A 14,493-nucleotide genomic window follows, 5' to 3' on the forward strand; every position below is an offset into this window, starting at 1 on the left:
TAGGGTATAGAATTTGATGAAGGATCTAAGGTTTACATTTAATATTTTGAATGGAGTTTTTAAATTAGATTTAAAGTTTAAGTTTTGGCTTTAAAATCTGAAAATTTTATTTAAAGATTCTATCTAGTATTTAGAATATCATTTAAATTTGAATTTTAGGGTTTAGGGTATTATACTTAGGGTATTAGATGGATTCGGGTTGCATTAGTATATTTTTATCAAACTATATTTTTATATAAAGTTTAAAAGTTTAAAATTTAGATTTTAGGATTATATTTAGGGTTTAGGAGTTAAATATATTTAGGGGTTAGGGGTTAAAAATAATTCTTTAATTTCACTCTTAAATATATAATAAATTAGGGATGTGGTTAGAAGTTTAGGGATTGAAGTTATATTATGATTATACTCATTTATTTAAATTTTATAGTTTGTATAGTTTAGGGTCTAGAACTTAAGATATTTATTTTTTGTTTTTCCCAATTTATCATCATTGTTGGATTTTCTTTTTTATCATATTAAAGTAAATTTTTATTTATTTATTTACTTATTAATTAGTTCTTTTAAAATCATTAATAAATACAACTCACTCTAATAAATCATTAATAAATATAAATTTATCAAATCTCAAATTATAATTTTTATCCTTTTAGGGTATGTTTAGGGTTTAGATTTTTTTTTAGAATCATGGTTTATGAAATAGAGTTTAGGGTATATAATTATGATTTTGAAAATTTGAATTAAGTATATAGTTTTACACTAGACAATGTTTTAAATGATTTATATATTATTTTTTATTTATAATTTATGTTAACAATAGTTTTAAATGTTTAAAAACAGAACAAAAGACAAACTCAACGATGAGTTTTATAACATACAAAGTCAATACATATTGTTTACAAAAGGAGATGATGACTTGGTGGAGAGAGAGAGACTCGAGAAAATGGCTGTACTACAAGGCACCATGAAGTATTATCTTCAGTCTCCGGTGAGCAGAGGCAGCTAGCACCACTACCACAATGCCGTGCCTCCTCTGTGTTCAAGCTCACGACCACCAACTCTTCTCACGACAACACTTCATGCTAGCCTTTGTATGGCATTTAGTTCCTATCACAAGTCAAAGAGGGAAAAGTAAGAACCTACTTCAATTTACCAAAGGAAAAGAATGTTTGGAGAATCTAAAGCAATTGAAAGAGATTTGAAATCAAAGCACCTTGAGGTTATGCTCACCACAATCAACAGCAATCTTATCTGGCTGTAAAGCCTCATACTCTTTGACATCTTTCTCTTCCAAGTAAAAAAAAAAGGAAGGTCAATCTTAAAAGGAAGAATCTCTATACCTGCTCGAGAATCGACTCCACAGCCTCCTCAAACCCAACAGCAAGCATCTGGTCAGCTTCGTCAAGCACCAAGTACTCAACTTCACCCAGCTCCCTGTTTACACTATCAGAAACTGATCAAATCGAAACTCAGTTCTTAAACAGCTCATACTAATTTCAAAATTGTCTTAAAACTTAACAGAATCATAAACAGATTAATCACTCTTCTAAAACCTAAACAGCCAGATAACACAGATTCTACACAAGCAAACAAAGCTTTGGAACATGGAAAAAAACTCGAAAGTGTCAAACTTTTGTTTATTGGCGACCAATCACACGCAAAGGGTAAAGGGCTGACCTTTGGCGTGAAGAAATTGGGAAGCTTGAGGAAGTAGGTGTGAGTATGGTGGTAACACTAATTCATCTTTTTCTTGTAAAATCAAAACAAAATGAGAGAGAGAGAGAGAGAAAGAGAGAGAGAGAGAGAGATGGCGGATGAGGGATATGGCGATGATGGTGATGGCGGTGACGAGCTGGTGGTGGTGGGATAATGAGCGATGGGGTCAAAAGGAGTGTGGTGATGAAGCTTCAATCGATGGTGACTAGAGATGAATCTGAGAATTTGAGGAAGTCAAGTGGATTGAAGGGAGGAGTGTGCGGCGGAGCAGGAAGCGGAGGAGCAGGGGACGGTGGCGGCAGAGGAGGAGAGGGAGGTGGGTGAAGGTGGGGGTTTGGATTCGCAGAGGATGCAGGTGAAAGGACGGCAAGGGGGACGTAGAGGGAGAGGAGGTAGTAGCTTCCAGAAGTAGAGGGAGGAAACGTGCGGAGGAGCGGGAGGAGGATAATTTGAGGAGGTGGAGAGGAGAGGAAGAGTGTTTGGAGGCTGAGAGAGAGTGTGTGAGAGAGGGAGAAGAAGAGGTGATGATGACGAAACAGAGAAGTAGAAACAGTATTGGAGAATAATAGCCAAGTAGAGGAAGAAGATGCAACACGTTTTCATGTCTGATATATTTGTAGGAATGGTCAAATTTTGTATATAAAAAATAAAACTAAAATTTGGGATATTTAACATTTACGATAGCGTTATAATTTTTGATCTGAATTGGTAAGGCGCCTACACTTAATAAATTAACGCGGTTAAATTTTTTATTTTCCCGCGATACCAAATATAGCGTTTTAAATTTATAAACGCTATTAAAAAAGCCAGTGTTAATATATAATAGCAGAAATGTCAAAAACGCTATAATTTGATGCTATTAATACTCACATTTCCTGTAGTGAAACTTTCCGGACTTGAAATCTTGACGAGAACTGTTAACTTTTTACGTCTTTTCCATAAATAATATTCTTCAAATAAAAGAACATAATTCATTGGCATCATCATCTTAATTTTCAAATCAACCGCAGCTAAATACATCACAATGAATTGAAAGTTTTCCTCCACGTGCTCATTAGTACAAGAAGACAAAACCTCCACTATCTCCATGCTTCTCAGGAACACGCCTTCTTTAATAGGGTTGAATTGGCTGCACACTTGGATGTCATCTCTTAATATCACAGTTTGACTCCGATTCACGATCACGTCCTGATAGTTGATGAAGTTTATGTCATCTTCCTTGTAGATATCATAAACTGGATCACCAATAATATCTATGTAACAGATTTCTTCGCTTTGAGAAAATAAATTTTCCATGACATCCAGAATCGTCTTTGATTGAAAAACCAAAGAAACACGGCTCTGATACCAACTGATGTAGCGGAAGACTTAAGAATAGAACTAGAGATCCGTTGATTCTTAGAATACCCGGAAAACTAGGATAATCACAAAGATCTTATTTAGTCTAAGAATGCCTAAGATCAATGTCTTCTTAAATTCGTTGAGATCACCAATGATCTACCGAAAACAAGGAACAACAAAGAGAAAACTCTCAATTTTATTAATCAATCAAAAACTCATAAACTGAATACAAAATTAAGCCTAGACGGCTATATATAAGAAAACCATAAAACCCCTAAAACAATAAAGATAATTATCTAAAATAATTAAAAAAAATCAATGATAAGATATTTGGAATATTTCCAAATATCTATCTACATCAATTTGGCCGTGTTTTCTGCACTTGTGCTTCTTCTACATGAATGTATCTGCATTTATATCTTTTGGAATCTTTGATTCCTGCTCTATGGTCTATACAGTACATTTTGAAGCCGTCTCTGCATTTGCTCTCTTGGGAAGCATTATGCTACTTTGAGTTTTCTCTCCATGTTACGGAGTTGCTGAAGAACACTTACCAATGCGTTATTCTTTGGAGAGAAAAAGTAATAAATCGATTTGACTTGGATAGCCCTGGACTTGCTATTGCCTGTTGCGCTATAAACTCCTTTTGGATGTCAAAGAGGGACAATTGGGTTACTTGATTTGAAAGAGCTTATCATGCTCGAGGACAGAACTGCCGGTTTTCTGATCAGGTTTGGTAATATGGTGGGAGAGCTGATCCTTTTTGTTTGATGGTTGGCCACAGTTAGAAAGGTTGATAGACATCAGATGAATATGGTACAAGATCATTGGGTGTTGTTAAACGTTCACATATGGTTTCAGTTGCACCATCTTGATTGAACTTCTTGTCGCATTATGGCTCATTCAGACATGTTAAGGATCCTTGACCGAATCCTTTTTGTTGCGAGTAATGGTGCATGTGGTATACATTCCCACATAAAAACGTGCCGATGAAGATGAAAACCATCCTTTATCTGCTACCGAAACATGGAAACTGGGTTGAATACATCGTGAACAAGTTCAGTGGTCAGTACTAGTCTGGTTTTTCCCAAAATTTACTATTATGTTGTTAGCATGCTTGACAACCTATCTATGGGTGTCAGAATGAAGGCTATTGAACTGAATCAGCATGTGTACTTTGTGGAGAAAACGAGGGATCATATCTTCTTCGTATGCCCATACTCTTTACATGTCTGTACTAGTGTATGCGAAAGGCTCTTCGGGTCAGATATTTATACTGCGCCGATCTGATCCTCTAGGCTTATTTCACGAGCTATACCTCCTCTAATATATAAACCATCTTAGTTTAACTCAGCTTACAAACAGATGACAGCACAACACACTATACTTTTAGAACATCTCTAAGCAGTTCTAGTGACAAGTTTATCTGCGGCCATACGTTTTACTTTGCTATCAAAGTTTTCACAAGTATGAGAGATACCATACTAGTTTGAGAATATACCTTATTTTTCTTGGTTATCAAAGTTTTACTTTATCTTAAGATAACACATTCGTTTATCTTACCTTATTTTTCTTGGTTAACTTTTAGACTTGCTTTTCTTTTTTCTTTTCCTTGTTTTAAAAATGACACATTCTGTTGTTCATTTAACAAAAAAAAAATTCAAGGAAAAAAAACAAACAGTAAAAATTACACTTGGGACACCTGTGACCGTATACTGCGTTTTTTCTTACATTTCAGAAAAAGATAATATATTTAATCCATAACACTATTTTAATGTCGAAAATATATTATATATTTTTAACATTTTAATGTCGAAAACATATTATATATTTTTAACATTAACTTTCTCTGATCACAACATCAAATTTTACACTAAAACTTTTTAAAATTATTATACTATTAAACTATATATTTTCTATTATTTAATATATTTAAAATACTCGTGACTATTATTATATAGTACATTACAAAATATATAACAATAAAAATATTTTAATAAATAATTACTATTTCAATATATTATAATTATATAGCAGATTCAAATAAATTATTTAAATTGTGCTATTTTATATATACTTATTTTTATTTATCATTTAGTTAATTAATAAAATAAATAAACAGTTTTAATGTAATGAATAATATCGAAATTTGGTGTAATATTATAGTGTTGACATAAAAGTAATAATTATTAGTATTAGATTCGAAATTTCTTATATCAAAATCACATTAAAAATATAAAATTTAGAATTGAGTTGGACATAATCTGATCAAAAAAAGGAAAGCAATAAATCTACCGAATAAATAAATTAAAAATAGGTATAGGAAAAGAAACCCCTAAATCCAACGAAACCACGCGGACAAAAGCCTTCTTCTCTTTGACCCATATCGTCGTTTCACAGCCGAGATTTGATCCAACGAAAACGCGTCTTCATCTTCCTCTTCCTCTTCCTCTTCGTCCTTCGATTTGGCTGAAGGTATGTTTTCTTATCCAAAAGTTTCTGCTTTCGGCAACGCTTCTAGATAGATCTCAACGTTTCTTCTTTCTTTCTTTCTCTAATTAGCTATGCAATCATTACATCATTCTCCACTTGTTATTCCTTTATAAATTCAAATATTCCCTGTAAAATTGCGTTACAGAAACCATATGTTCGCAGATTACCATTAAATGTTGTTGTAATATCAAAAATATGATTCGTTTAATTTTATTGCGTGTGTTCAACTTGTATGGGATACTATTGGCTGATTCTGCTGCTTTTTGCAGTTGGATTTTGATAGCAGCTTTGTCTTTTTTTACTACAACCAAATATGGATGACTGGGGTAAGACTTATTGTCCTCTTTTTTTCAAAGTAATGGTTGGATTTGTGGAATTTAAATGCTTTTTATTTATATTCCAGAGGATGAACAAATAGCACCACTTCCAGCAAAAGTTGTGCTTAAAAGTAACTGGGATGATGAAGATGTAGATGAGAATGATATTAAGGACTCATGGGAGGATGACGACGACCAACCTGCTCCGGTAAAGCCTGCTCCTCCGAAGAAAGCAGCAAAAGCTGTTGAGAAAAAGGGCAAAGCAGCTGAAGTTGCTAAAGAAGAACCTTTAGATCCTCTCTCTGAGAAACTCCGCATGCAGAGGTATTTTAAATCTTTCTACTCTCTCTTGTCTCTCTGTCTGTCTGTGTTAAGAGAAAGATGTATAATATTTCATTGACAGGCTTGTTGAAGAAGCGGACTACAGGGCAACTGCTGAACTCTTTGGAACCAAGGGTGAAGAGAAAAAACTTGACGCCTTCATCCCCAAGTCTGAAAGTGATTTTCTGGAGTATGCTGAAATGATTTCTCATAGGCTTAGACCTTATGAGGTATTCTCGCATTCATTCCGTATTTCTTCTTCTCGGCTTTGGCGAATAATCATTTACTTGTATAAATTTTGCAGAAAAGTTATCACTATATCGCATTGCTCAAAGCAGTCATGAGACTTTCGGTGACCAACATGAAGGCAGCAGATGTTAAAGATGTTGCTTCCTCCGTTACAGCAATAGCAAATGAAAAGCTTAAGGCTGAGAAAGAAGCTGCTGCTGGTAGAAAGAAGACAGGTAACGTGCACTCACAAATCACTTTATAATAAACTCACTCTTGATTCTTGGACTAGTTATTGATTATGTTCCTATTTCCGTTCGCTATCTATAGCAGTTTATATTTGCCTTAACTTAGTTAAACAGTTTTCATTAAATGGGTTTTTTGATTTATTTCCTCAGGTGGCAAGAAGAAACAACTTATTGTAGATAAGGCCGATGACGATCTAGTAGCTGGTCCTTATGATGCCATGGACGATTTTGACTTCATGTAGATTATAAGAGCTTTGTGAGGGAATGCAGCTTCTATTTTCTGGCATCTATGTGGAAGAAGAGCAAAAGTTTCTTAATTACTGGGATATATAGTTGGAAAAAGAAAGCTTGCTTTATGGGTTTTGGTCTTGGGGCATTAGTCATGTTTTGTTTTGTTTTTATGTTGGTATACAAATGTCTTATCTGTGGTCATGGTTCTCTTTATCTACTATTTAACTGAAACATGGGAAAGAGAAAAATCACGTGTTGTTCATGTTGAAGTCTTAAGAAAGCTGAGTAAGAAACTTGGACGAAGATATAGGGTTTGTTGTTACAGAGTGTTGGTAGCTTCCCACTTCTATAAGATTGTTCTTGCAGGTAGGCATCTTATGGGAATTGTGTAGGTAAGCATTATAGGCTGCTTCCTAAATCTGGAACAGAATCACTTGCAACACTGTGAAGAACCTTTCTGCCTTTTTCAGGTACATCCTTAGAAGTCTTTTTAGCTTCAAGACTTCTCTTTCAAGTTTTGCCATGTGCTTGATTAAATATCATAACTGTATTGTTTTACTTCGTTTTTTAGCTTTTCGTGGTCAAAACTAATTTGAATGTTTGATTCTTTTGGTATAGTCTTATTTGATTTACCTTATTTGTCGACCTCAAATGCTTCTTCAACCAAAGATTTGATTGGTTCGTATATGTTTAGATTTAGCTATTACTTTTTAAATATTTACTAAAGTAATAAAGCATGTTTACCAAAAATTCTGTAAATATATTCCACTTTGTAATATCTATAAAATCATCTCTCTTCAACAAATATTTTATATAAAAGAAAATAAATTACCTCGTAATTATGCTAGTTATTGCTATGTGTTTTGGTTTGAATGAAGGTTGTAATGTGAACACTTTAGAACTTCTAAATCAACTCAATCTTGGTAGTATTCTAAAAGTTAATTGCTCATCTAATAGAAACCAGGTTGAGCCTCTACATGAGGTAAAATTCAATGGAAAATATCAACTGTTAGTTTTTGAGAAAGGCGCAGAAAATAGAATTGTATAGCGTTGCCTCTTACGACATGAAAATAAAGTGGAAAATTCATAAACTATATAGCGTGCATACAGAAGAGCCAGTGAACCTCATGTGGTGAAATACGTTCATGAATTGCTAAAGTTGATAGAATTTACATGGAGAAAAATATGAAATCAGAAGGGTTCAGATATCATCGGACTGTTACTAAAAATTAGGGGTGGGCAAAAAACCCAAACCGAACCGAACCGAACCAACCAAACCGAAGTTAAACCGAACCAAACCAAACCGTGTTCTTTATGTAACCCGATTGGTTCATGTTTTACTCAACCCGAACGGTTTGGTTTGGTTTGAGTTTAAACCGAACCAAACCGAACCAAACCGATAATCCAATATTAAATACATATGTATATATATATTATCATATTGTAAATTTTAGTTAAAGTTAATTTTCCATTTTTCTTAACTTCCATATATTTTTAAAAAATTTCCAAATATAATTCAAATAATACTATTATATATATTTCTAATCCTAATACCTAAAGATTGTACAAAAAAACCTAAAAACTATAAGCATCTAAGACTCTAAGTAGCCGTCTGTCTCGTTCATCTTCTCCAATAGTAAATAAACTCACGTAAATTAACTGAATGTTCTTTGATTCTTTCTATTTAATTAACAATTTCTATGTTTTCTGTGTAGATGAATAACAAAAACAAGGCCAGCGGTAAAAGAAAGGAATCTGATTCTCCACCAGTACCGCCAAAGCCAAAAAGAAAACTACCATCACGATCACCGGCGTGGGAAGTTTTTACTAAACTTGAAGATGATGAATCAAAGTGCTCATGCAATTACTGTGGTAAGATCTATTCATGTCCATCCACAGGTGGAACTAGCACTTTGATGTCACACATGAAGAAGTGCAAAGATTATTTAGATTCGCTGGAATCTGATTCTCAACAACACTTGTCTAGTGGTGGAAATAATGTTCATGGTGGTAAAAGTGTTGGTATGACTAAACCTTTTGATCATGTCGTGTGCAAGCAAGCAACAGTGAAAATGATTATCATGGATGAGTTGCCATTTTCTTTTGTTGAGAATGAAGGGTTCAGGCAGTTTTGTGAGACTGTTATTCCTTGGTTTACTATTCCATCACGAAGAACAATTACAAGGGAGGTTGTTGGTATGTATAATGCTGAGAAAACTGCATTGAGGACTACTTTAAGCCTCAATAAGCAAGCAATTTCTTTTACCACCGACATATGGACTGCTATTACAACTTTGAGTTATATGGTTATAACTGCTCATTTCATTGATATGGATTGGCAACTGCATAGAAGGATTATTAGTTTTAGTCCTATTCCTGATCATAAAGGAGAGACCATTGCAAACCAATTTAAAAGATCTTTGGATGATTGGGGTATTGAGAAAGTGTTTTCTATCACACTTGATAACGCAAGCAGCAATGATAAAGCAATCAGCATTTTGAAAGATCGGCTGCTCCAAAAGAAAAATGATGCTTTGATGATGAATGGTGAATTTATGCACATACGCTGTTGTGCACACATACTGAATCTGATTGCCAATGAAGGGTTGGATGATATAAGTAAGAGCATAATAAGTGTTCGTAATGCTGTCAAATATGTGAGGTCTTCTACTTCAAGACTAGAATCTTTTAAGCGTTGGGTGGATGTTGAGAAGATAACAAGAGGAAGTGTGATATTGGATTGTGTTACTAGGTGGAACTCAACTTACTTGATGCTGAGAAGTGCACTTAAATATCGAACTGCATTTGAAAAGATGGCTGATATGGATAAGCCGTATGATGCATAGTTCAAAGAACTTGATTCTAATGGGAAGGTGAGGAAAGGACCTCCAACAACTGTTGACTGGGACAAAGCGCGGCATATGGTAAAGTTCTTGAAGTCTTTCTATGACTCAACTTTAGCCTTCTCTTCTTCTATAAAAATAACTTCAAATGGTTGCTATAATGAGATATGCAAAATTCAGTCAAGTGTGGAGAATATGTCTTATAGTCAAGACGTTGATTTAAGGGAGATGGCTTCTGCAATGACAGCTAAGTTTGCTAAATATTGGGAAGGTACTGAGAAGATCAATAAGCTATTAATAGTGGCTGGTATACTTGATCCTCGTCGCAAAATGGTTTTCACGGAGTACAGCTTTGAACTTATCTATGGAAGAGGTAATACAAAGTGCAAAGAAATGTCTAAGTTGGTGATGGATCTTTTGGGGAGAATATTCAAGGTATATAGTGATCGGTACAACACTTTAAATCTACAAGATTCTGCTGCTCGTGATGGTGAGAATGTAACCGAGTCAAGCCAAGAATGTAAGGATATGGAAGATGACAACTTTGATGATCCCTTTTCAAAGTTTATGGTTGCTAAAAGAACAACTTCAGAAGTTGTAAACGAGCTGGACAAGTATCTTAAAGACGAGCTGTATGAACCAGTTGAAAACGACTTGGGGCTTCCATTTAATCTTTTAGAGTGGTGGAAAACAAACAGCTCAAAATATCCAATTATGTCTCTAATGGCCAGAGAAGTTCTTGCTATACCAGTATCTTCTGTTGCATCTGAGTGTGCTTTTAGCACTGGAAGTCGTATTTTAGACCAGTATCGAAGTTGTTTGACTCCTGAGATGGTTGAAGCGTTGGTTTTGACCCAAGACTGGTTACGTGCATCACTTCGTTCAGAAGCAATAAAGACTCTTGAAAATCTAGAAGCAGAAAACCAATTCATGGATTCAGGTATTTTAATTTGTTTTTTTTTAAGAATCCTAATTGAGTAATGTCTCACAATCTCCCGCATATGAACTAATTTTTTTTTTTTAATTTGTTAGAGTTTCATCTTCAATCTCAGAATGAAAGTGAGCTTCACCCGTCTCTGTAAGCGTACAACGGTAAGCTTTGCTAAGGTTATATTAGTTTTATATAATGCTATACTGGCTCTTTAGTCTATATAAGAGATGGATATTGGTTTGAACGATTATTATCTTTAAGTTATTGTCTTGTTGCAGATTATTCTTGGTGGCATAAAAGAGACGTCTGGATTTTTCTTCTTTCTCTTTACAGTTAAATTGGGTTTTTGATTTATGCTTGGCTTTATAATTTAATTAAGATTTGTTTTCAGTTGGACCATATTTGGTACTTTTAGTTTTTGGATACATTGTTTTGACTTTTAGTAATGGATTTTTTACCTAACAAAGTTTATATTTCCATTCTTTTTTATAAGTTAATTATTTTAATAAAACTGATGCTATCATATTTTATAACCAACCCGAACTACACCGAACCAAAGTACATCAAAACCAAACCAAACCAAAATAAATCTAAACCAAACCGAATTAAACCGAACCGAACTAAACCCAAACCGAACCCAAACCAAAGTTACTTTGGTTTTAATTGGTTTGAGTTTTATAAAACCCAAATTACCCAAACCAAACCGAACCCAAACCGAACCCGAAATTAAACCGAAATGCCCACCCCTACTAAAAATGAGTTTTGCCTTTTTGAAAGTTATTTACATTTGACACTAAGATTAATTTTGTCATATGAGATAAAACATCATATCATTTTCAAAATTATAATAATATACAAATAAATATATTCTCTCTCTCTATATATATATATCAATTTATAATTTCGGTAATAAATCAGTTTATAATTTATTTTGTCTAGAATAAGAATGACCAGTAACCTTTAGGTGTAATATTTTTTATTTCCCAAACCTCATTTAAAACATTTGTCTGTACAATGTTTACCAAAATAATTGCATGGTTATTGTCATGTTTGTCACTATATTTGGTAAAACTAATTTTGATAACATTTAAAGAAACAATTTTCTTCAATAAAAAAACACTATTTACGAAACGAGTTTCATATAAATCAATTAACTCAACATTTTGTGAAATAATCTTTGGAAAATAAGTGACCACCACGTTGTGGTTGGGAACTGGTATAGGAAGAGAAATAGATGGCTTATAATGGGGATTTGAGTGCTCATACTTCTGTTGGAAACATTTGTGGTTCTTTGATAGTGACTTGTGTTAAGAAGAAGAGGAAAGTGTAGAAGCAGACGTTGAAGGCATAGAGGAGGGCTCAGGTTTAAGGTTAAGATTCAAAGAAGTGTTGGGGTTTTGCAAGTTTGTATGATTCACGGTGTTAGTCCAATTGCGTTGTATCTCTTCATCTTGAAACTTGTCCCTTATACGTTCTTCTATTGGTTACCGTTTTATCTGAGCCCAAACAAGTAAATTGTTTTACAGTCAGAACAGAGAGCTTAGGGGGGTGTATTCAACCGAGAGTTTCAGGTGATTTGTATTAAAATGACAAATCCACTGTTATTCAAACATGAATTTTAAAAACTCATTTAAAATCTACTGTTATTGAACTTGACATTTCGTTAAGTACTCTGAAATCCACTGTTATTGAAAATATTTTAAGTTGTGGGATTTTAAAGTTTTGAGGTGATTTTAGGGTGTTTGGGTGGAGTTTTTTAGTTAAAAAGAATAAAACTCAAATCCCATTGTTTTAGGTGATATTCTAGAGTAGTTTAACAAAAAACACCTAAATCTCTGCAACTTATTAAAATCATCTAAAACTCTATTAAAATTCAAATCACATCAAATGCTAAATTGAATACATCCCCTTAGTGTTTCTATGCATTGTTTCTATGTATAATACTGCTAAATATTCCAATTATTTTCTTTAACCTACCCATGACCATATATATACCGTCTCAAATATTGTATTAGCCATCCCATAAAAATTTTAGTCTTCTCTAAATCTGTAATACTAAAAGAAAGATTTAGGTTGTCCCACTTTTTTTTTAAATGGGTCGGCTTATTGGGAAAAAGTAATTTTTTTTTATCATCAGCATAAAAACACACTCTCATCACTCTCATCGGGAAAAAGTAATATACTTACAAAATAATAAAGAATTGTATTGGTGCCAAAATACAAATTTAATCAAATATAAAATTTTAACTTTACAATACTATATTTTAAAATGTTTAGTATCTAAACTCACCTTGCGCAAGACACAGTCTTATCCTAGTATCTATTAAATGAGACTTCATATTCATGGTCATTTATATTTTATTATAACAAAAAAGGTTAAACCATTGACTCAATCTGGGATTTTAAACGGCTAAGTAATTTATAATCATTTAAAAGAAATTTAAGATATAGCATATAAGAAAAAGAGCTAATTTTTATTATATATTTAATATGATTGTTTATTTTTCTAATAATATAAAATTAAACAAAAAGGAGGTGTTTTATTATTTCTAATCATTAATTTTCATATATATGTTAATCATATTAGGTAATTTTGTAGCTTTTATTTAAGCAAAGAATCAAAACTATTTTTTGTACATTATTAATTAATTTGATAGTTAGTTTAGTAAAAAGTACAATATATGTTTGAATGGATCAACCTATTTTTATAAGGATTCTAAAAATCATCATGATGATGATATATTGATATAAGAAAATGTTGTAATGTTTTTCAATTAATATATAAGAGATATACTTCTCTAAATACTAAAATATTTATCACTTATCTATATTGATTAAAACCGGTATGCTTTTGTATTGTTGAGATATCAATCTAAGTCTCACATTGGATGTTTAGAAAAATAATGTCTAGTATATAAAGTGTGTCTAACTCTGATTAGTATGGAGCCTTTTGAGAAGGAACCCAGAAACAAATCCATGCGGGCTTTGCTTTCGGATCCAAAATAGACAATATCATACTAATTGTTCGTGAAGAGGTGGACATGGAGCTTGTAAAATCCCATCATATATATACTTTTTTTTTGTCATCGCCCATCATATATATACTAAAATATACCTTTTTAAATACTAGAATCGAATTTAATTATTACTACTCATCTAATGTGATACACTTCTTCTCTAAAATATTGTACCATCTAATGTTATGGTTGGTATACAATAATTTTATACACCATATTTTATGCTCAATAATGAATCTTTACAAAATCAAATTGATAAAATACTTTACCAAACCATCTGTTAAAAACAAAATTATATATATCAAGTTGAATAAATTTTATATGAAGTATTTATAAGAAACTTTTTTATTTAAAATAAGTTTAAGAACTATTAAAATCCTAAAAATCTATATATTAAATTAGCCAAGACTCTGCCAAGTAAATTTTAAATCTCACCAACTCAGTAATTCTAATTCTTATAAGATGCACAAAAATATAATGAAAAAGAGTAGATAAGTTCTTTCAACTTCTAGACAATTAGACATAAATAGGTATTTGAAAACTTGAATCGACCATCTACACTAAGAGAAATATGAAACACATATTGTATAATATAAAAATATTACCAACTTGATAGATACATGTTAAATTTGATTGTTCTTGACTATACTAGCGTTTCCAACTTCCTTCTAATTGGCAAAAAATTACTTTATCTAATTAATATATTCCCAGGTCTATAATATATTATATTTTATTTCGTCACATAGTTTGGTCTATGATCATATTTACATAAAATCAAGAAAGCATAATATAATGGTGTGATGCTGATCA

General features: G+C 32.6%; 1 protein-coding gene and 1 long non-coding RNA gene across 4 annotated transcripts; one reads left to right on the plus strand and one right to left on the minus strand.

Annotated features, from left to right (window-relative positions):
• Positions 1 to 764: 764 nt before the first annotated feature.
• On the minus strand, positions 765 to 2,315 carry LOC130508761 (uncharacterized). 3 transcript variants are annotated; one of them, XR_008942951.1, is made up of 4 exons: positions 1,675 to 2,314; positions 1,338 to 1,431; positions 1,211 to 1,252; positions 765 to 1,104 (listed from the first exon to the last, which is right to left on the minus strand). It is a non-coding gene; the product is annotated as an uncharacterized LOC130508761 (long non-coding RNA). The 3 variants fall into 3 exon arrangements; XR_008942949.1 differs by having other exon boundaries at positions 1,211 to 1,431; positions 1,675 to 2,315; XR_008942950.1 differs by lacking the exon at positions 1,211 to 1,252 and having other exon boundaries at positions 1,675 to 2,312.
• Positions 2,316 to 5,371: 3,056 nt separating this feature from the next.
• Positions 5,372 to 7,197, plus strand: LOC108819417 (uncharacterized). The gene is made up of 6 exons (XM_018592455.2): positions 5,372 to 5,529; positions 5,817 to 5,873; positions 5,951 to 6,188; positions 6,268 to 6,415; positions 6,490 to 6,649; positions 6,812 to 7,197. The coding sequence occupies exons 2-6, from the start codon at positions 5,861 to 5,863 to the stop codon at positions 6,901 to 6,903; spliced, it is 651 nt and encodes a 216-aa protein (XP_018447957.2). The 5' UTR covers positions 5,372 to 5,529; positions 5,817 to 5,860; the 3' UTR covers positions 6,904 to 7,197.
• The last annotated feature ends 7,296 nt before the right edge of the window (positions 7,198 to 14,493 follow it).

Source organism: Raphanus sativus, chromosome 2, assembly GCF_000801105.2.
Source record: "Raphanus sativus cultivar WK10039 chromosome 2, ASM80110v3, whole genome shotgun sequence".
Classification (NCBI taxonomy): Eukaryota; Viridiplantae; Streptophyta; class Magnoliopsida; order Brassicales; family Brassicaceae; genus Raphanus; species Raphanus sativus.

What these genes read in the sequence shown, in the direction of transcription:
- LOC108819417 (XM_018592455.2), top strand. An exon ending in GAGAAACTCCGCATGCAGAG is followed by an intron (nt 6,189 to 6,267) that starts GTATTTTAAATC and finishes TTTCATTGACAG; the next exon opens with GCTTGTTGAAGAAGCGGACT. An exon ending in TGCTGGTAGAAAGAAGACAG is followed by an intron (nt 6,650 to 6,811) that starts GTAACGTGCACT and finishes TTATTTCCTCAG; the next exon opens with GTGGCAAGAAGAAACAACTT.